The following is a 20,798-nucleotide window of genomic DNA, read 5'->3' as shown; positions in this document are numbered from 1 at the left end:
AGAGATTCTGACTGTAAAACACTCCTAAGTGAATGGTTAAATTTGCAGTAGAAACCTGCAAAGAGTACTACTACATAAAATAGATATGGATATAATATCATTGAAATTTAATATTCTTAGAAACTCTATGAATTCATATTGTCCCAAGCTCCAACTGTCCTTGCTTAAATCGCAGTCCATATAAACTCAAAGCACATCCGCCATAATCTCTCGATAAGGGCGATAAGACTGCCAGAGCAAGCAAGTATCACATGATCTTCAACCTTTTTTCTTCCCAATTGGCGCATTTTGGGCTTCTGGCGGTAGGGAGCGGAGCTCTAGCACCGGTCATGGCTCGGCGGTGGTGCCATTGGCAAGCCGCCACTTCAGAGTCCCGCTCCGAGCTTGTTGGGGTCGGTGTCGTGGCATAAGGCCAGCGAGGTACGTACCCTTTAGGGACGGAGCTCCTTGGAGAACGCTGGAGAAACTTCCACCTCACCCTCAACTTGCATCCTCATCTTTCCCCAAATTGCTTCACCGGCTCTGCTTGTCGTCGCCCGGCCGCCGCCTGTCTTCTGGTTCTCCCCTCTGGTCTCTGGTATTCGTCGTCTGTTGGCTTGTCTGCACAATGTTCTAGACACCACAGACTTAACAAAAAAGCATCGCCTGACTCCCCGCTATCTGGTCTCGTAACCGTCTTGTGCCGCTACCCGCAAAGCCCAAAGGCTTCCTGTACTTGCCCGCACATACTGCAGTGTGGTGAGTTTGACGATAAATGCTTTAGTGCAGCCATTGGACCAGCTGCTGGCGACATTCCTCGCCACAGCTGTCCTCAATGGCTGCCCAGAGGAGTTTCTAGTGCCTTTTTTTGCTGACTTATTACTGCTGCGGGATCAGTGCTCCCATCTAGTCTCCATCCACGTGTGACGCCCCCAATTCGAGTGTTATAATGGCTTCCGAAGAAACTGTCGCTGCCGGCCTCGCCAATGCTGGCGAAGAGTCCGTCGCCCAACGTCTCCAGCAGCACCATGTGACTGTTGAGGATGCGCCGGATCCCGATTTGCCCACGCACGCGACTGAGGATGCCTCTGCTTCTGGATCTGCTCCCGCTGTCAAGGCGGCTAGCAAGCCCAAGCAAAATGCTCTCGATACCCAGTCTCACGAGCTTTTCCCAGAGCTTGGAGCTCCCAAAGGCAAGGGCCCTAGCGTTGCCCCCATCTGGGGAGCCAAGAGCAATGCCAACGGAGGCTCCAACGGCGTTTCTCGTTCGTCCACTCCGGCATCTGGCACCTCGACCCCGTCTGCTCAGGCCCCTACCCCCTCCATGGCCATTCCTGGACGCAGGGTCGAGACTTACACCCTCGCTCCTACGCACGTTCGCCCTCGTTCCGAGCTTAGACGGCCAATCCCCGATATCCTCAAGGATATCAACCGCAAGTCTCGTGCCAACATCACCATGACCCAGTCTCCCAATGGTCACCTCAAGTTCATTGCTACTGGTCCTCAGGAAGCTGCTCAACAGGCACTCAAGGACCTGGTTGGTCAGATCGGAACAAAGGTGCGTACCCGAAATATGTCCATATTCTGGCCTTTTGTCCCTTGCTAATTTTCCACCTCTGAAGGTCTCCATCAAGGTTCCCATTCCTCAATCCAGCCGAGCATTCATCATCGGCAAGGGTGGTGCTACGATTAAGTCTCTCCAGGAGAAGACTGGTGCCAAGATCCAGCTGCCCAAGTCCGATGAGAGCCAGCCTGTTGATGATGAAGATGGCGAGGCTGAAGTCGATGTCATCGTGGAGGGCCATGCCCTCGCTGCTGCTTATGCTCGGGATGAGATTCTCAAGATCGTTGGCGAGCGTTCTGCCAACACTCAAACCAAAGTGCGGGGCATCCCTGCTGCTTTCTACCCCTTCATCGCCGGACCTGGAAATTCTCTGGCGCAGGCACTCGAAGAAGCCAATGGAGTCCAGGTTCGTGTCCCCACACAGCAGCTGTACTCATCCGCACCCCTTCCGGTTGCACCAGCCCCTGGTCAACGGCCCGTGTTTGCCCCTGCCGGTGTCGATGACGAGCATATCCTGCTTGCTGGTGACCGTGCTGCCGTGCAAAGGGCTCGAGCTGAGATTGAACGCCGCGCCGCTGAGTTGCAAAGACAGCTGGAAGCCGAGCAGCTTTCTATCCAAAGAGGCAGGCACCAGTTCATCATCGGTCAGCGCGGTATTCCCTTGGAGAACTTCTTCAACGAGACTGGCTGTGCCATCCTGTTCCCCCAAGAAGAAGATGATGACATGATCACCGTTGTTGGACCTCCCGCCCAGGTGCAGGCCGGTCTGGAGAGAGCCATGGACCTCGCCATGGGTATGCAAATGTCAAACATTGACATTTCGAGATCTCACCGCAATGCTCCTGGCGGCGCCGCTGCTCACGCTGCCAACATCACCAGGTACCTTCGCCAGCGCAGAGAGATTGAGCGTCTCGAGAAGGCCTACAACACTCACATCAACACTCCTTTCTCTCAGGACGGCGCCCTGCCTTGGGAGCTGTACTCCCGTGAGGGTAAGAACGCCATTCGTGCGCAATCGGAGATTACTGCCATTCTCAACGGACACCCGCCGTCGCGTATGCAGACTGTCCCCGTTGACCCCTTCTTCCACCAGCATCTGCGCAGCGATATCACGCCCAGAATCAAGAAGGATTTTGGTGTCCATGTCGTTGTTCCGGAGGCTTCAGAGGCTAATCTTCCGGTGCTCCTCGTCTTCGAGGGCCCCGACCCTGCTGAGGGCGCTTACCAGCCTCCTCGTGCCAAGCCCACAGATGCTGAGGCACGCGCTTTCAAAAAGGCACTGGATGACGCTCAAAAGCACATCCTTAGCCTCATCAACAGCCAAGAAGAGCTCAGCAGCGTGGCTCTTGACGTCCCCGCTAAGTTCCACGAGAAGCTGCGCCGCTTCATTAAGAAGGAGCAGGAGAGCCGCTCGGAAGCTCAGATTCCCGTTAGAGTGACCAAGATTGGTACTACTGTGACTCTGCGAGGACCCAAGTCTGCTGTCGATTCCCTTGCCGACAAGGCCACCGCCTTTATCGAGCAGGAGAAGATTGACGAGAAGGAGCGTGGATACACCTTATCTTTTGACTTCCCTCAGAAGTTTGCTAACCACCTTATCGGCAAGGGTGGCAGCAACATTAAGGAGCTTCGTGACCGATTTGACGTTGAAATTCAAGTTCAAGACGGCAAAGTGGAGCTCAAGGGACCTCAAGCCAAGGCTGAGAAGGCTCGCACCTACATCCAGAACCTTAGCCGCACCTTGGCGGACGAGACTACCCATACTCTCAAGATCGACCCCAAGTACCACCGAGAGCTGATTGGTGCTCAGGGAAGCCAGATCAACCGCCTGCAGACTCGATACAAGGTCCTCATCTTCTTCCCCCGATCAGCCAAGGGCGGAGATGACCAGTCAAACGCAGATGCGGCAAGTGATGCCGGCAAGCCCCGCCGCCAGCAAGCTCCGGACGAAGTCATCATTCGTGGTCCCAAGAAGGGCGCCGATGAGGCCCGCGACGAGATTTTCTCTCTTCACAAGTACCTGGAGGAGCATTCCCACACAGCAACTGTCGGAGTGCAGCAGAAGCAGGTCGGCTCTCTGATTGGCCAAGGCGGTGCTGCTTTGGATGAGCTTCGACAGTTGACCGGTGCTCGAATTGATGTTCCGGCTGACCGGGATACTGAAATTGTCGACATTGTCATCAAGGGTACTGCCGCTCAGGTTAAGAAGGCAAAGCAGATCCTTGAAGAGAAGCGATCAGAGTTTGATGACACTGTCGTCCAGACGATTGAGGTAGACAAGAAGCACCACAGAGCCCTGATTGGAACAAGCGGTAAGTTTCTTTCCCTTTTCTATCTGCCTACGATAAATAGGAAGAAGAATTTTGAGCTAATATGCATGTCATAGGATCCGCTCTTCGTGAGATTGTTGTCGGAGCCGGCGGTTCTGATGATAGACGTGCACTTGCCCGAACTATTCAGTTCCCCAAGCAAGAAGCAGACGGCAACACTATCAAGGTAGAGGGCCGCACTCAAGTCGTTGACAACATCATCAAGCGCATCCAGGAGATTGTAGCAGAGCGTGAAAGCCAGGTCACTGAGATTGTGGAAGTGCCCATCGACCAGCACCGAACTCTCATTGGACGAGGCGGAGATGCCAAGCGCCAGCTTGAGTCGCAGTTCAGCGTCTCCATTGACATTCCACGCCAGGGTGACGGCAAGACGGGTGTTAAGGTTACTGGTCGGCCAGAGAACGTTGCCTCGGCCAAGGAACACATTGCTGGCTTGATCAAGCAGCAGCAAGGCGAGACCCTTCAGATCCCTCGCAACGCCCACCATGCTGTGTCCAACAATGGCCAGCTGTTCCGTCAACTCCGCAACAACTACCAAGTGACGGTTGACCATGCTGGTCAGAGCATTCCTGCCAAGCCCACGCCGTCAGACAGGGCTGTTGAGGGTTCTCTGCCCCTGATTACCGATGATGCCGATGCATCGGCCGATGTTCACTCTTGGAAGATTGTGAGCATTGATTCAGGCGAAGAGGGTGACATTCCATGGATCCTGCGTGGAACTGCTGAAAATGTCGCCAAGGCCAAGGACGTTATCCAGAAGGCCCTGGAGCAGGCCAAGGCCAATGACTCTACAGGTTATCTTATCCTGCCTGATCCCCGAACTTACCGTTACGTTATCGGCCAAAACGGAAGCAAGGTCAAGTCCATCCGAAACCAGAGCAACTGCCAGATCCAAGTGCCGCGAGACCAAGCCAAGGATGAGGCCATTGAGATTACCGGCACTCGCGAGGGTGTGGAGAAGGCCAAAGATCTGATTCTGGCTGCTGTCCGAGAGGGACAGACCATGTCGAGAGAGTAGACGAGCAGCCATGAAGACATGTGTTTCTCTTAAAAAGCATAAAGCGAAGCGAGAGATATGCAAATATGGATTAACAAAAGTCTTGATCGATTGAGTCGAGATCTTACAAATGGGGATGGGAAGGTGGCTTGTTTTATAAAGTCCAAGATTCTTTGGCAAATAGGAAAATGCAATGTAGAAGGTATACGGTGTGTACAATCTTTAATAGGCGAATAATGCCACGATGAAACTAAATTTGACTTGAGTTTACAAGTGATGGCTGTAGCAGGCCTCTTTACTAAATCTTCTACTCTATTATATTGTTAACTAAACTGATAGAATATCCCTTTTGTTCTCTTTCTCAGTGTAGATGCCGTCCCAGAGTACTAGACTGGAGCAACTATGCGCGAAGTTGCCTCAGTATCGTCATCCATTTTATCTCATTTTATCCTCCAGCATCTATCTTGTCGTCTTAGTTTAAGTAGGGAAAGGTGCCGTTAACGTTACTGAAGTTACCTGTGTGATGCATGAATCATGGGAAAAATAAAATCATAAAAGCATGACTTCATGACCGCTGCCAAAGTCCCCTCTGCGTGCGTCGGTCTCTTGATTGCACCGTCCGTCCCTACTAATTGATGCTCCGGCACCCATTAGCAGCGATTTAGAGTATCGAACAACAGCGGCGGGGTGAGCCAATGCAAGGGGGCCCCAAATTAGGAAAAAAAGCCACCCAGCCGCGCCACCAACTCGAAGCAACTTCAGCCAGTAAACATCAACTTGGACTAATCCAACTCCCTTATTGAAACCTCCCTCCCGTACTCGTATTGCCAGAAAGCGCAATCGTTCTTTTGTGGCTTTCCGCCAAAAAGTTACAAATAGCTATTTTCCGATCGACACATCCGCTTTTTCTTTTTTCGCAAAGCTGTGTTGCAGTTGACAGTGACACCTCCAAGGGGGGTTTTTTTCTCTTTGCGATTCGAATTGGCGGGCGCTGTCTTTTTTCGTACTTAGATTCCCCTTTATTCTTTTCTTGTGCCTGGCCTGGGGATACACACACACACACACACGATATAATGACGATCGAGGCTCCTCTTCCCGCAGCTGCAGCAGGATCGGCAGTAGCGCCGTGGGAGACTGTCGCGCCAGAAGACCAGCTCTTTGTCCTGATTACAGGCGCAAACAGGTATAGTATTACTCTTACTCTATAACGGGCGGCGGCGGCTGACCCTTTTTTTCCCACTGCGGCCGCGATTCCTTTGCCCGTCGTTTGATTCGTGGAAAAGGAACGAAAAGTTGCTAACTGGCTCGCCACGAGATACAGCGGCATCGGTCTCGGTACCGGACAGCGCCTCATTGACGAGTTCCTCGCGACGCGGTCGCTGACATCGCACCTGATTCTCATCCCGACGACGCGGTCCGCTTCCAAATCCCTGGTGGCCATTTCGGCGCTGCGAGCACACGCCGAGCACGCGGCCAAGACCTCGACGGCGCTGCGAGCCCGATATGACGCTGACGAAAAGGAGGAATACAACTGGCAGGACGCCGTGCGGCGTATCCACGTGCTGAGCCTGACGCTGGACCTGTGCGACCTGCGCGGCGTGTACGCCTTTGCCGACCAGCTTTGCCGCGGGCGTGTGAGCAATCCGGAAGGGCTGGAGGGCGAGTATTTGCGAAATGTGAGGATTCCGCGGCTGGACACGGTGATTTTCAACGCGGCGTATGGGAATTGGTCCGGGTGCAATTATCCCAAGGCTGTATGGAAGATTTTGAGCGAGGGGTTGGTGCAGGCGGTCACGTATCCGACGTTTAAAAATTCGCTGCCGACGAGTGTTTTGAATGAGCAGAAGAGCTATGGCTATGTATGTTCTAACCCTGCCGGTATGATCTGTTTCTGTTGTTCGTGTGCTAACTGCGAGATATAGCCCGAAAAGCCTCTTCTTGGCGAAGTGTTTACCGCCTGCGTCTTTGGCCACTACGTCCTCGCCCACCAGCTGCTGCCGCTGCTGTCTCGCCACTCAGCGTCCGAGTCCCGCGGCCGAATCGTCTGGTCCTCCAGCATAGAAGCCATACAAGAAGTCTACGTCGCCGACGACATGCAGTGCTTCCTCAAGCCCGCCGCGTACGAATCCGTCAAGCGCCTCACCGACATCGTCTCCCTCTCATATTCGCTCCCCTCCGTTCAGAAATACTCGCGGCCCTTTTTGACGATTGACGAAGAATCCGGCGGAGACGCTGCCGAGAAGCCCGTCCCGCCAAAGATGTACCTCACGCACCCCGGCGTCGTGGCCAGCACGCTGTTCCCCGTGCCGTGGTTCTTCTTTTGGGCGTATGAGCTTGCGCTGGTGGTTGCGCGCTGGATCGGCTCGCCGTGGCACAACGTCGACGGCTACAGGGGTTCCACATCAGCAGCTTGGCTAGCATTGCAGGACCAGGCCGCGCTGGACGACATGCAGGCCGACAGGATCAAATGGGGCAGTTCGACGGACAGACATCTCGTGTCGGACGTGAAGAAGACGGAGGTGGACGGCTGGGGGTGGGAGGGCAAGGTCGAGACAAGCAAGACGATTGCAGCTGATACGGCGCCGGGGCTGCTGCATAAATCGGTGGGCAGACGATTGGGGGCGAAGAATGCGACGGAGGAGTCGCTGATTGAGTTTGAAGAGGAGGGAGCGAGAGCGTGGGAGGAGATGGAGAGGTTGAGGCATCAGTGGGCGAAGATTATAAAGCTGGAGAAGAAAGAGTGAGCGATGTTCTTTAAATCTTTGCTGATTTTATACCATTTTGTTTTACAAAGACTTTAATTGTTACTGGTTTACGGATTATATTGGAAGGAAAAAGGGGGGGCACAAGAAGGTTTAGAATCAAGATATGGGGAATTATATGTTTACAATTCTCAAATATTCAAACAAACAAGTATGGTATCACTATCACTAATATTACTTATTACCACTCTCAAGATGACGAAAGTGAAGCACATCTCTTTTGTATTGCTTAATTTTGAACATTACATTGAGATTGCAGTATACTCGTTATATACCCCTGCTAAACATCAAGCAGTCATTCATATACACGTCTCAGGCGTTGTCAAAAGACAGGAAAATCAAATTCGCAAATATTGGAAACAATGCTTTGGGATGAAACTATCCCAAAGTCGTCGTAGGGTCATAAAATCAGTTTAAGAAAGACGAGTATCTGATACAAGGCCTGCTCTGCCCTGCGGCACCAGCTCATGTCTCTTGCTCCTGCTGAGGCTGCAATCTTCGCAAAATGACCTTGTCTTTTCGACCGAACCAGCCCAAAACAAGGATCGGAGGCGTTGCCGCCACAGCGAGAACGGCCTGGAAGATGAGAAAGTTCTTCATATTCTCGGGAGGATTGGCATTGTTTCCGCCCTTGAGCGGGTCGCTCACAATGACGAAGATGGCGCCAAAGAGTTGGCCGCCGGCCCAGGCCGCAGTGGATGTGAGTTCAGGGCTGATGGGGTGACTCAAGTCGGCTAGCAGTTCGACAGCGATGGGCACGACGGCGAAGCATCCTGCGCCGATGATGGCGAGAATGACGTACGGACCGGCAAGGCCCTTGGTTTGGGGCATCCAGATGAAGATGATGAGGCATGCCGCGACGATGGGAACGATGACTTTGAGAGAGAGAAGGAAGTGCTTCGTACGATCCAGGATGGGTGAAGTAATAGCAGCTGTGACGAGACCGACGACGATGAGGACGGCGCCGCCAATGCCGGCCTGGTCATCTGTGAAGCCGTACGGCACAAGGATCTGATTGAGAAGACTAGAGACGGCGTTGAAGATGCCGACGTAGACGGAGAAGGTGATGAAGACGAGCCAAACTTCGAGAGAGCGGATAGCGGTTCGGATGGATGGGAGGAGCGGCATCTTTGGTGTTTCTGAAGAGGCGCCGACGGGAGTGGGTGGCTTGGAGGGGATGAAGAAGGCTGTTACTGAGCAAGCCGTGGACTGATCGACCATTAGTTACAACTAAGATCTGATATAGATATATGTTGGGAGTTAAAACACTTACAATGATGGAGACGTAAAGGACCATTTGCGAAACGTCCTTTGGTGAGCTCACCCACAGAGGGTTAATCAACTGCCCGAGCGCCGCGCCCAGGGGATTCGCCAAAGTCGCCAAAGCAGTGGCAGCCACACGCCCGCGGTGGGTGAACCACAGATCCGAGTACTTGGCCGGCGTGGCAAGCACAAACGGCTGGGCAAAGCCAATCAGGATCTCGCCGACCATGGCGCAGGCGTAGATGCCGCCAGAGGCCTTGGAGGCGCCGGCGTAGCGGATCCAGTTGCCGACGATGAGCAGCGAGGCGGAGCAGATGAAGCCGTACTTGAAGCCGCGGTTGACGACCCAGATGCTGACGGGGAAGATGGCGACAAAGGCGAGGAAGAAGGCGGTGCTGAGCCAGTTGATTGCCGAGGAGGAGACGTTGTAGTAGGTGGCCGAGTCGCTGACGACGGGGGCGTAGGTGAGCCACTGCAATTGTTATTAGCTATTGAACAAAGAAAGGGCATGCGATCTCGAGATGTGGTTCTTCAACCTGACTTACACCCCAAGACACCATAATGTTCATGAGCGTCAGCTGAGCAAGGCCAAACCACCGCCGCTTATACGTCCGGTACTCGGTCGAGGTGCCATTCTCGATGTCGGGATTCTGCTCGTCGCTGCTGGGCGTCTCGCGCTCCTGCAGACTGAAGTCCTGAGAGGAATCCTTCTTGGAGCGCCAGAAACGCAGGGCCTCCGTGCTGCTGGCCGAGTTGGACATTTTGTGGAAGACGCCGCTGCGGGGGGTATCGACGGCGCCCATGTCGGTGGTTTGAGCAGCTTCGCCGGTTTCCTTTGCGATGCTGTCCATTGTAGCTTTTTGCGAATATTTTCAAAGATGGGAAACAAGAATCCGTTTGCTTTATAGTAAGCAGTTGCCCTTCAAAGCCCCCGATTCGCTTGGGCTCGTACAGAATGTCGCACAGCTGGCCGGCGGCTGTAGCTCAGCTGTTTCGACCCGCCAACTCAGTCAGTGTGCCTGGACACAGAAGAAAGGGAGGCGTATAGAAGAGACAGACATCCACTGGCTTGGATTGCGAGTCTCTTTTATAAGAAAAGCTCTGCCTTCTGATTTCGTCTCGCCTTGACTCTCTCCCAAGTTTCCAGTCGTTGAATGTCAGTGACTCGCGTGAGCTTTCCTGCTGCCAGCGGAGACAGAAGAGGCCACAGGCAGTTTTACGGAATGCGAAACGCAACTCTGTTTACCATGACAGAGGCAATGTCCGACAACGAGGCAAAGGACGCATGGGCCGGCCAGAAGCAGCAACCGAGGGAAAGCTGCATCTAAGAGGAAGAAGAAGAAAACAACGGCTAGAGGCACAAGCTCCCGGGAGAACAAAGCATTAAGAAATGACAGAGGGAGATAAACCCTGGGCTAGGTTAAACGGTCCTTGAACAGCTGCGGATCCCCAGCCAAGAGCTGATGCAGCTACGACTAACAGCGTTGGCAGACCCCGCGAATGGAGGAATATTAGCGGACTCTCCAACGTTTTAGGTATGTGGTTTCGGCGGTTTCCAACTCTTGGAGGGATCAATGCCGTGAGGGGTTTAGCGGCCAGCGGCATGGCTTGCATGGCGCTGGGGAACGAGCTTCTGCACGCCAACACACCAATTCTTTGGCTTCGTGCTTGTGGAAGTTGATCACGGGAAGACAAAGAGCTGCCTCGGCTCGAGGCCATCTTGGCCATTCTCACTGTCTATCTATTACTCCTCTTCGTTATGCGGGTAGCCTCAGTATCTTCTATACTTGGCTAACGCCCTCCGCGCTAATCGTCCAAGGCCTGCACGCGAGCAACGCAAATAAAATGTTGGGGGAGCACAAACTGCCTGCAGCCGCTTCTCGAGTCGGCCTCGTATTTCCCGTTGCCAGAGGATTACTCGTACAGAAAGTGCCGGTACAGATTAGGATACCGAGCATTGGTGTTACCTGGAATAACTTGAGCTCTTGGATCGCCACTGTCAAGCCATGCAGGTCGAAACCACCTCGCCGTATGCTATCCGTTAAAGATCTGACCAGGCAAGCTAAACTGCAAGTGTAGCACATCTTCGGGCACGGACCGGTCTAGCTATCGCCTCGACCTATGCATATAGAGCAGCGGAACGTCGGGGCTCGGACACGTAACGCCAATTTCCTAGTCTTTGAGCGACTCGACATGGGATTCGCCAGAGCCAACGTCGCACCTCATTTTGAAGGAATCACACAGGCCATGGCCCCAACATACCCGAGGATCCTTACGCAGAAGAGAGAACTCTATGCCTGATAAAACTGCGTCTTCACTGCGTTCCAACTGGAAACAAGCTTGTGCCGTACCTCTGTATCTAGCGCCCATGATAGTGCGTGTGGAGAAGCGGCGGCGATGGGACCAAAATCGGCGATGGAGCCGATGGTGTGTGGCTTTTGCTGTGACGATGATGTGCCCCGGCGTCCAACCGCATTGGAGAGATTGTCTGTGTCTTGGTGAGTGGCTACTTTGCCTGCTATCAGCGAAGTGATGTCCCTGTACCCACAGCCGATGTGCCACTGGACAGTTGGGCGAGCATCGGGTTATTGGCCAGTCGCTAACTTACGAGGGATGGAATCTGAGATTCCCGGCTGCAAGGGCAGTGGAGCGTTTGCTTCCAAGCTCTAGCTGTGCGCTTCCTTTTGATTGCTGTACTACGAGAGTACTCTCAGAATGGAAATTTCTTATCTCTTCGGTCTTCACTGCAATTAGAGAGCTGTCTTTCAGCCAAGACAAAGGGAATAAAGCTATTTCTATTTTCTATGCTCATAGTTCTATTTCCGGACTTTCTCTGGTCACCAGCAGGCAGCTTCATACTAAAAGTGCATCCACAGCCATTTCGACTCCATCGCGGAGCCCAGCACATCTTCATGACAATTATACTCATCGTCATCACAAACATCCGTCTCTCCAAAGCGTCCACCACCTTCTTACACTGACTCATCAAAATGATGGATGCTGTGTGACACAATGGCAGTGCAAAGTGTCGCACAAGCTGATAAGCCAGCCTAACTTAGAATTGATGTCTCAAGCATGGGTGATTTTCCTGGACAGTCTCTCCCAAAACGATCCATACGTCGCCGACATGACAGAGGTTGACTCCGTTTCTATGCTGTGTCCATTACGTCGATCCGATGTGCCACTACATGGCTTTCATAGATCCAAATTGGTTGTCGTTTAGATGTGCTCTTGTCTCTAGCGTTATTCAGGTTTTCGGGATGGTTGGAATGATGGCGATAGGTGGCCGTGATCCATTTCGTCATACCTGCCATGAATCATATTCGCAAAAACTAGAATAAAAATACTAAAGAGATTCTTATGCAGTTTTGCTATGGTTATATGTATGTCTACAAACCAGTTGTGCGTCTCAGCTATGCCATGTCGACATCAAACCATCATCCGGGCGCTCCTTATCATGTCTTGCCTACTGAGACACAAGACAGGGAGCCATGTCTGTAGGCTGTCAAGTAATTCAAATAGCTGTACGGGAGTACAGACCTAATTCGTAATTAATAACTAGCAAATGCCCTTTTGCTTGTAGTTCTTTATGATCCTTATTCTCTTGATATCGCAAAAAGCTGGGACATATCATCAGCCCTCTGGCGATTCTACCCAAACAAAATGGACCAGCAAGATGGAAAATCATCCGAAAAGACTGAACCTGGGCATACACTGGAATCAGCAGGCTCAGAGAGCACCCAGCAAGCAGAACTGACCCAGCTCAACCCCCAGGCCGTTCCCCGCGATATGGGGACCTTTGAGATTATCGCTCTCGGCTTCAACATCCCCAACAGTTGGTTGGCCATTGCCGTAGCACTTTCAGCCGCCTTGACTGCCGGAGGTTCTGTCTCGTTGATATACGGCAACTTTGTCATCACCGCCATGTACGGCGCCGCGGCCGTGACTCTCGCCGAGCTTGCCAGTGTTTACCCTACCGCCGGAGGTCAATACCACTTTGCGAGCATCATGGCGCCAAAGAGGTTCAACAGGTCGATATCGTATATTTGCGGCATGGTTGCGACGATTTCGTGGATTATATGCTCTGCCAGTGTGGCTAGCGTTACGAGTCTGTGTATCGCTGCCATTGCTGAGTTTTATAATGGATTTGAAGCGAGCGCTTGGCAGCTGTTTCTCATTTCCCAGGCACTTAATGTGATAGGGTTGGTATATAATTTGTTCTTGCTGAAGAGGACGCATTGGATACATGATGCAGCTTGTAAGTCTCTCTCTATATGAGCGTGAGAGTATGAAACCAAATGCTAATTATGATTGAACAAGTCTTTCTCACTCTATTCTTATTCGTTTCTATCTGCGTCGTTTGTCTCGCCCGAGGCGATAAACAGACTTCAACTTGGGTATGGACCAACTTTGAGTCTTCTTCAGGCTGGACGCCTGTCGTGTCCTTCTTCACAGGCCTCACCACCCATGCCTACATGTTTGGAGGCCTCGACGCTACGCTTCATCTCGCGGAAGAAACGCTGGATCCTTCTAGGACGGTGCCAAAGGCGCTCATGTCTACCATTGGGATTGGCTTCTTTTCTGGATTGGTCTTTTCTGTGGCCATGGCTTATTGTCTCCCGAGTTTGGATACTTTGGCAAATGATCTGTAAGTCATATGAAAGCCCCCTTCTTTCCTTTTCCAATGCATGAGTAAACGTATTATGCTTTGACTTACACTATGTGAATCAACAGAGTACCCGTCTATAAATTATGGCGCCTAGCCAGCAAATCCGATACCGCCGGCACTGTCTTCCTCGTCATTGTCATCCTCCTCACCACATACATCATAGCCGCTACTCAGCAAACCACGTCTCGCCTTCTCTGGGCCCTCGCCCGTGATCGCGGCCTCGCCTTCTCCTCACAATTCGCCAAACTATCTCCCAAGCTGGGCGACATCCCCGTGGCGGCCCTCCTTCTCGACGCCGGGCTGATTTTTGTCTGCGGATGTATAAGTCTGGCCTCTTCGGCTGCGTTCAATGCCCTCGTGGGCGTCTTTTCTCTGATGCAGATGATTTCCTTTGCGATTCCTGCAGCGTTGTTGATATATCGCCGGAGGAGCGAAAAGGTGCTTCCGAGGAAGAGGGCGTTTAAAGTCCCTGAGATGGTGGGCTGGGTTTGTAATATTGGGACGATTGTTGCGGCCGTTATTGAAACTGTCTTTTTTACGTTTCCGACGGTTTTGCCTGTGACGGGTGATAATATGAGTGAGTGGGCTTCCTTTCTTTATTTTTGAGATGATGATACTAGTGAAAGACATGCTGACTTTAGTTGTTTCACAGATTATGCCGCGGTTGTGTTAGCGATTATTGCGATTGTCATGGCTGCTAATTGGTTTGCATTTGCAAAGAAGCATTACCAGGGCCCCAGGATAGAGATTGCTCAGTAGATTAACCTTGAATATCTCGGCCATAGTGCTTGGTAGAGTAATCTTGGCAACGCGTCTTTGTAAAGGATTGTCAACTATAAGTCTAATGCCCGCTTAAAGCATTTACATGCGCCCTCACCGGACTATATAATTACCCTCTTTTTCTTCCTCTTCCTCTTAACTAGGCTGAACACCAAAAGGACCTAAGACACCATAATCAATGCGAAGTGATTCCACCAAGGCTTCGCAGTGAGAGTATGTGTATACGTCTGCGCCTCCCAGCTTGCCAAGCCACTTTTCAGTTGTTACATTGGCGCAGTACTGCGCAAGAGTGTCGACGTATCCGGCAAACATTGCCCATGCGTTATCTGGATTAGCCGCCTCAATAGGACCAAGAATGGTAGAGGCCGAAAGCGGATTCGTTGCGTTTGGAGGGCTGTTGCTGAGAAGGATGGCTGTGCGAGCATTATTGTATACGTCCTGGATATAATCTTGCTGAATGAGAACATCTTTACGAACTCCGGCGCGGTCAACGTGTCCTCCAATGTAGTAGTCAAAATCATATTCCAAGATCAGGTCATGTGCTTTGATAAACATGGTGGGGTTCTGTGCTTCCGCCAAAGAAGCAAACGGGACCCAGCCGGGAAAGACAATGTCAATAACCATTAACACCTTTTGTTTAGGCGCATATATAAAGATATTGCCGGGGTCGTGAACGGGGCCCTTGTAATCCAGCTGAATAGTCTGGTTGTCTACCCGTAGAGTATAAGAGTCCTTGAACGTAACATGAGGTGGTGGTCGATGCGCATCAGGTGTAAGAGAGAGTTCGTATGCTGTCAACTCATGCGCGATGATAGTAACATCCTTGTTGGCTAAGAGATACGCCGCTCCAATATGATCGGCATGATGGTGGCTGTAGACAAGATGCGAGATTGGCAAATGTGTCACTGATCGAATTCCAGCAAGGATATTTTCTCCAGTTGTGGGTGGTGCGTCAATCATGATGACGCTTTTAGGTGTGACAAAAAATAAAGATTGATAGATACCATCTGCAAGCATGTATGCTCCTTCACCAAACGACTGTACGCGGAATCCTTCGCTATTCACTGGAGGACCGGAAGCGGTGGAAGGTAAAGGGGCATAAGTGGTCACAGAGTTAGAGTGAGCACAGGCGAGCCATGCAACGCTCAAGAGAACAGATGCCAATGAGAAACGCATATTACCTCTATGTAGTTTTGGGATTGTATAAGCAGTGGTAATAGCTGAAATTTGAATAAGAACTCGTCATGCTTTTATCCTTCAACCCTTTGCTACTATATTACACTTTTGCTTCTAGACAGCTTAGATTCTGAGGAATGACAAATCTGGACATGAACCAGACCGTTCAAAATACTATACGTCAAGGTTACTTTCGTATTTATAATTAATGCCTAATCGCTTACTACTCTTTACTAATTGGCGAAGTATTGCATTTAGGTAGCTTTAAAATAAGCACAATGGAATTATAGGTGGAGACAGAGCTTTACCCCAAGGATCAAACAATCTTGATCCCTGATGAGGCTATTTACATATGTAGCTAAAGCACCCAACACTAGGCATAGAAGCAAGTGTTACTAGCGCTATGTAAGCTAAACTGGGCTGGTAAACCAGAGCACTCAAGCGGGAAGTACACTAAGCATTAGAATTGTTGAAATATTTTTAGTTTAAAAAAATATTAGACTGGTTTATTCTTGCCTACTAAGGTTATATTAGTATAACTTTTATTATTTAAAAACTTAAAGGTATGATGCTTTTTAATACTAAAAGTATTTTATTATAATAAAGTATATAAATAAAAATTAAAGAATTATGGACTTTCTCAGCGTTAGTATTTATTAAATCAAGCTAAAAGCTAGCAATTAACTCTAGTGGTTACTTTGTAAAGCTTTACAGCTTTACTTGATAAACATTTTTTAATCTTACAAGTATAAAGGCTTTGTATATGCGTCTGTATAGTTGAAGTAATTTACGACGCTACGAAGCTCTCTAACAGCATTAAGTGTTGTATTAATCTACAGTTGGCTGTGCGTATGCTTGAAAACCCCAGCCGAGCTGGCATGAGAATACCTCACCGTTCCGTTATCCCCTTGGAATCCTGAGAGAGGAAGAGGCACAGAGAAATAAGTATAGAGGAAACGGGATAGCCATGTACATCATATACGTTGCTTGATGGAAAAAAGCGGAATAACAGCGCAAATGTACTTGATTGGCCGTGTCGTGAATGAGGGGTTGGGCAGATATCAGTCAAATGTCATTGGTCTTCATTATCCGATCATTTTAAGTAGCTACTTCAGATTGCTTCCAAGGCTCTGCATCCAAAAACACGCAACAAGACAATTGTCATTTCCTCGTCTATGACACTTCGGCCGCAATGGGTCAGAGCAATTCAAAGACTCGCGATGTTTCCAATAATCAATTTGGGAATAATGTCACAATCACTCAAGGCGATGTCCATAACCATGCATCGGATCAAGAAAACCAGTGCCTGAAGGATTTGCGTTCGACCGATCCCCGCGATGATAAACTGCGCATCCAAAACACAAAGGGCGGCCTTCTAATAGACTCGTACCGTTGGATTCTCGAGAACAAGAATTTTAAAGATTGGCGCGATAATGCGCAAAACAGAATCCTTTGGATTAAAGGCGATCCAGGGAAGGGAAAGACGATGCTGCTCTGTGGCATAATTGATGAGTTGACGCCAACGACGAAACTAGCGAAGCCGACGGAACCAACTACGAATACTGTACTCTTGTCCTACTTCTTCTGTCAAGGCACCGACGCACGAATCAATAACGCAACCGCTGTACTACGTGGTCTCATTTATCTCCTCGTAGTTCAGGAACCTTCGCTTATGTCTCATGTTCAGGCAAGATACAAGCATGCAGGCAAAGATCTTTTCTCAGATGCAAATGCCTGGGTAGCCCTATCTGAGATACTTATAGCTATCCTGCAAGACTCAAAAGCGAAGGAAGTAATCCTAGTCATTGATGCGCTTGATGAGTGCGAGACAGATTTGCCGATGCTCTTAGAGGCCATAGTGCAGCAACTCGCCCCCTTACATGTCAAGTGTATTCTATCTAGCAGGAACGTAATTGGCATTCAGCAGCGACTTGAATCATACATACCTCAGGGCATCCTTAGCCTCGAGTTGAAGGAAAATGCATCCTGTGTATCCGAAGCCGTGGATGCCTATATAAATCACAGCGTTTCACGCCTAAATTCGGTACGGAATGACCAAGGCCGCCAAGATGAGCTACGAAACAAAATACAAGAAAAAGCTCAAGGCACGTTTCTATGGGCATCTCTGGTGATGAAAAAAATTGAAGAAGTTCAGGTCTGGGAAATAATGAAAGTAGTTGAAAAGATGCCAATGGGCTTGACAGCGCTCTACAAAAGAATGATAGACCATATCCACAGTTTGGAGGAAGAAAATGGACATCTTTGCAGAAATATGCTCTCAACAATATTTACAGCATACTTTCCACTCAGCTTGGCTGAATTGGGAGTTCTCGCTGGCCTGCCGGATCAGATTTCTGGGATCTCCGAGTCGATTAAAACGCTAGTAACAATGTGTGGTTCGTTTGTCACGCTGAACGAAGGTTATGTCTATTTTATCCACCAGTCCGCAAAAGACTATTTGGCCAAAGAGATGTATTCGACTGACGCCGCTCAAAGACATTTGGATGTCTTTGAGCGATCAGTCGCAGCTATATCAAAGCTACCCAAAAATATTTACGGCCTCACAGACTTTGGACCTAGGCCGGAAAATGCGCAGCCACCCGATCCGAATCCTCTAGCTTCAATGAGATACTCATGCTTTTATTGGGCCAATCATCTTTGCGACACATGCGCCGCAAACACCAAGAATGAGGCTCAAGTAATCATCACTGAGACGTTGGAGCCCTTTTTGGAGAGCTATTTCCTTCGTTGGATAGAGAGTCTATCTCTGTTCGACGGACTTCCAGAAGGTTTGCGTTTCATACGAAAACTTCTCCTAGAGGTATGTGCTCAGAGCCTGAGACTCTGTCATATAAGATGCTAACGACTAGTACTTGTAGCTACCACATGGTGAAAATACTCAGTTTGCGAGATTTCTAAGTACTATAGAATCTTTTATTCTTCGCAATGGGGCGCTCATTGCCAAATCACCGCTCCAGGTATACGGTTCAGCCCTTATATTCAGCCCATTGCATGATCACGCAAAATCCATACCTTGGAATGAGAGACTATCTTTCATAGAGGATATCCAAGGCATTAGAAAAAGTGCCTTTTTGCAGATGCTCAAGAGCCACACTGGTATTGTTCGGAATCTCGCATTTTCACGCAATAGTGCGATGCTGGCGTCAAAGGCTCTGAATGGAGATCTACGTTGTTGGGATGTTGCAACAGGTGCGCTCAAATGTATAATTCCATGTTATGATGTTGGTCAATCAGCCATTGCGTTTTCGCCAGATAACAGAATGCTGCTGCTTGCTACCGAAGGAGATCCAATGGAAGAAAGGAACATTGAACTGCTCCACGAACAACTCGAGAAAGAAGGGGCAAAGGGATTCGATCACCTCGGCTATTGGATAACGTATATTACATTATCGCTAGATGATGGGATGCCGGAGGCAAGCCATTCCAGCCGTATAGTACGGTTGGAGAAGCCCGCGCTAAGTTATCAAGACTACGAAGACATCATTGTTTTCGCATTCTCATCAGATTGTAAGACACTAGCATCAGGATGGAGATATGGCTCGATCAACCTATGGGATACCACAACAGGCCTACTTCGGCAGACAATTCAAGGCCATGAAGACAGAATAGAAGCTATTGCAGTTTCACCAGATGGTAGCAAAATAGCATCAGGATGTGCGAGCAAATTACGACTATGGGATGCAGCAACGGGCGACCTTCTCAAAGAGTTTGAGTGGCTTGGGGGAAATATTGAATTTTTCCAAGATGGTTTAAGATTCCAAAGTGGAAGGCATTTATATGATTTAACGACGGGGATTGTTATGCAAACTTCCATGATAATTGACGAAACGATAATAGCGATCTCACCAGACAATAAGATACTGGCGTCGGCAAGTTACAAAGAAGTACAGCTATGGGACGCAACAATGAGCATACAAGAGAAGGATAAATCCGATGAGTTTGGAGTACATGATGTATTCGCGCTCTCACTCGATGGCAACACGGTGGCATACGCAAAAGCCAACACGATACAGATATGGGATACTGCAACAGGGGAATGCCGGCGAATAATTGAGGACTATTGGCCAGATATTATCGCCCAGCAAGAGGTTACAATTTTGCCAAATGCCAAGAAAAACGACCGTCGCTTCGAGTATACCGCCATTGAGTTCGCAGCGGATGCTAAGATCTTGGCATTGGGATCCGCGAGTTGTCTAAAGACCATGGAATATCTGCCATTAGACCCGCCGTCTCAAATACAGTTATGGGATTTAGTGGCCGGGGAATGTACCTACCGGAAAACCCTACGCCGCGGGTTAACAAAGGTGAGAAAGCTTGCATTTTCACCAGATGGCAACAGGCTAGCGGTGGGATTCGATGCTCAAAGATTGATGCTGTTGGACATAGCAGCAGACATGTGCCTGTGGGAGGCAGTACCCCACGTCTATCCAGGACCCAAATCCTTTGCCTTCTTCCCAAATGACAACATGCTGGCATCGGCACATCCTGTCTACAGAAGGGACCAGGCCCACAACCATGAAATAGAGTTATGGGATATAGCAACGGGAAAGCATCTGCAGAACTTCAAGGCGAATGTTCCAGAAGGGGAGACTTGTAGCTCTCCCGTGTTTCTGCCAGATGGCCGATTTTTCCACATGGATCGTTGGGGAAAGATGAGGTTGTTCCAGGCAGATGAAAAGCCTTTGAGCCCAGACGCAAACCTCTCAAACGGCCTGCAAGTCCAACGTATTCCATTCAACGAGGGTTGGATAAAGAAAGATGGAAGAAGCCTTTTTTTTATTCCTGAAGACCACAGAGCTTTTAATACATTCGTCTGTGGCAATACGATTGTACTTGGGCATAGGTCTGGATTAACCTTCATATGGTTGAATCTATAAGATTTCTCGTGCCAAAAGATGCAACAGAAAATAAAGAAGTCGGTTGTAACGTGCGGTTTATAAGATAGATAGGGTTGCATCCTTTTACTACCTATAGGTAGATAGCGAGAGTTCAATCATAGTACATCCCCCTTCTCATACAATCTCAAAAGAACCCTCCTATAAAGTTAAGTCTGAGTTACTTGTAACTGCTTGAAGACAGTTGGCTCAACAACACGCGTCTCCAATCGCATAAGTGTTAAATACCCTGTATTACTACACTACATTTAAGTACTAAGATAAGAAGGCTTCATTGCGACCAATTCTTGATCTGTCTCATGTGAACTATATCTAGTCATTTAGCCTTCCCCCCCCCCCCCCCCCCCCCCCCCCCCCCCCCC

General features: G+C 49.7%; 7 protein-coding genes across 7 annotated transcripts; 4 read left to right on the top strand and 3 right to left on the bottom strand.

Moving 5' to 3' along the window:
• Positions 1-928: 928 nt before the first annotated feature.
• On the top strand, positions 929-4,891 carry TGAM01_v208769 (hypothetical protein; the record flags this gene model as incomplete). Its single annotated transcript, XM_018800823.1, has 3 exons — positions 929-1,537; positions 1,602-3,855; positions 3,930-4,891. The coding sequence occupies 3 exons, from the start codon at positions 929-931 to the stop codon at positions 4,889-4,891; spliced, it is 3,825 nt and encodes a 1,274-aa protein (XP_018666288.1).
• TGAM01_v208770 (hypothetical protein) lies at positions 1,456-1,621 on the bottom strand (the record flags this gene model as incomplete). The annotated part of the gene is made up of 2 exons (XM_024550404.1): positions 1,456-1,472; positions 1,546-1,621. The coding sequence occupies 2 exons, from the start codon at positions 1,619-1,621 to the stop codon at positions 1,456-1,458; spliced, it is 93 nt and encodes a 30-aa protein (XP_024404832.1).
• Positions 4,892-5,943: 1,052 nt separating the features above from the next.
• TGAM01_v208768 (hypothetical protein) lies at positions 5,944-7,614 on the top strand (the record flags this gene model as incomplete). The annotated part of the gene is made up of 3 exons (XM_018800824.1): positions 5,944-6,053; positions 6,192-6,729; positions 6,793-7,614. The coding sequence occupies 3 exons, from the start codon at positions 5,944-5,946 to the stop codon at positions 7,612-7,614; spliced, it is 1,470 nt and encodes a 489-aa protein (XP_018666289.1).
• Positions 7,615-8,097: 483 nt separating this feature from the next.
• Positions 8,098-9,746, bottom strand: TGAM01_v208767 (hypothetical protein; the record flags this gene model as incomplete). Its single annotated transcript, XM_018800825.1, has 3 exons — positions 8,098-8,841; positions 8,906-9,367; positions 9,441-9,746. The coding sequence occupies 3 exons, from the start codon at positions 9,744-9,746 to the stop codon at positions 8,098-8,100; spliced, it is 1,512 nt and encodes a 503-aa protein (XP_018666290.1).
• A 2,812-nt stretch (positions 9,747-12,558) lies between these two features.
• TGAM01_v208766 (hypothetical protein) lies at positions 12,559-14,323 on the top strand (the record flags this gene model as incomplete). The annotated part of the gene is made up of 4 exons (XM_018800826.1): positions 12,559-13,153; positions 13,216-13,543; positions 13,630-14,141; positions 14,217-14,323. The coding sequence occupies 4 exons, from the start codon at positions 12,559-12,561 to the stop codon at positions 14,321-14,323; spliced, it is 1,542 nt and encodes a 513-aa protein (XP_018666291.1).
• A 156-nt stretch (positions 14,324-14,479) lies between these two features.
• Positions 14,480-15,520, bottom strand: TGAM01_v208765 (hypothetical protein; the record flags this gene model as incomplete). The annotated part of the gene is made up of 1 exon (XM_018800827.1): positions 14,480-15,520. The coding sequence occupies one exon, from the start codon at positions 15,518-15,520 to the stop codon at positions 14,480-14,482; it is 1,041 nt and encodes a 346-aa protein (XP_018666292.1).
• A 1,192-nt stretch (positions 15,521-16,712) lies between these two features.
• On the top strand, positions 16,713-20,418 carry TGAM01_v208764 (hypothetical protein; the record flags this gene model as incomplete). The annotated part of the gene is made up of 2 exons (XM_018800828.1): positions 16,713-18,341; positions 18,400-20,418. The coding sequence occupies 2 exons, from the start codon at positions 16,713-16,715 to the stop codon at positions 20,416-20,418; spliced, it is 3,648 nt and encodes a 1,215-aa protein (XP_018666293.1).
• Positions 20,419-20,798: the final 380 nt, after the last annotated feature.

The sequence above is a fragment of the Trichoderma gamsii genome (assembly GCF_001481775.2).
Source record: "Trichoderma gamsii strain T6085 chromosome Unknown Scaffold_39.2, whole genome shotgun sequence".
NCBI classification, from domain to species: domain Eukaryota; kingdom Fungi; phylum Ascomycota; class Sordariomycetes; order Hypocreales; family Hypocreaceae; genus Trichoderma; species Trichoderma gamsii.
This window is presented reverse-complemented; position numbering and strand designations above follow the sequence as displayed.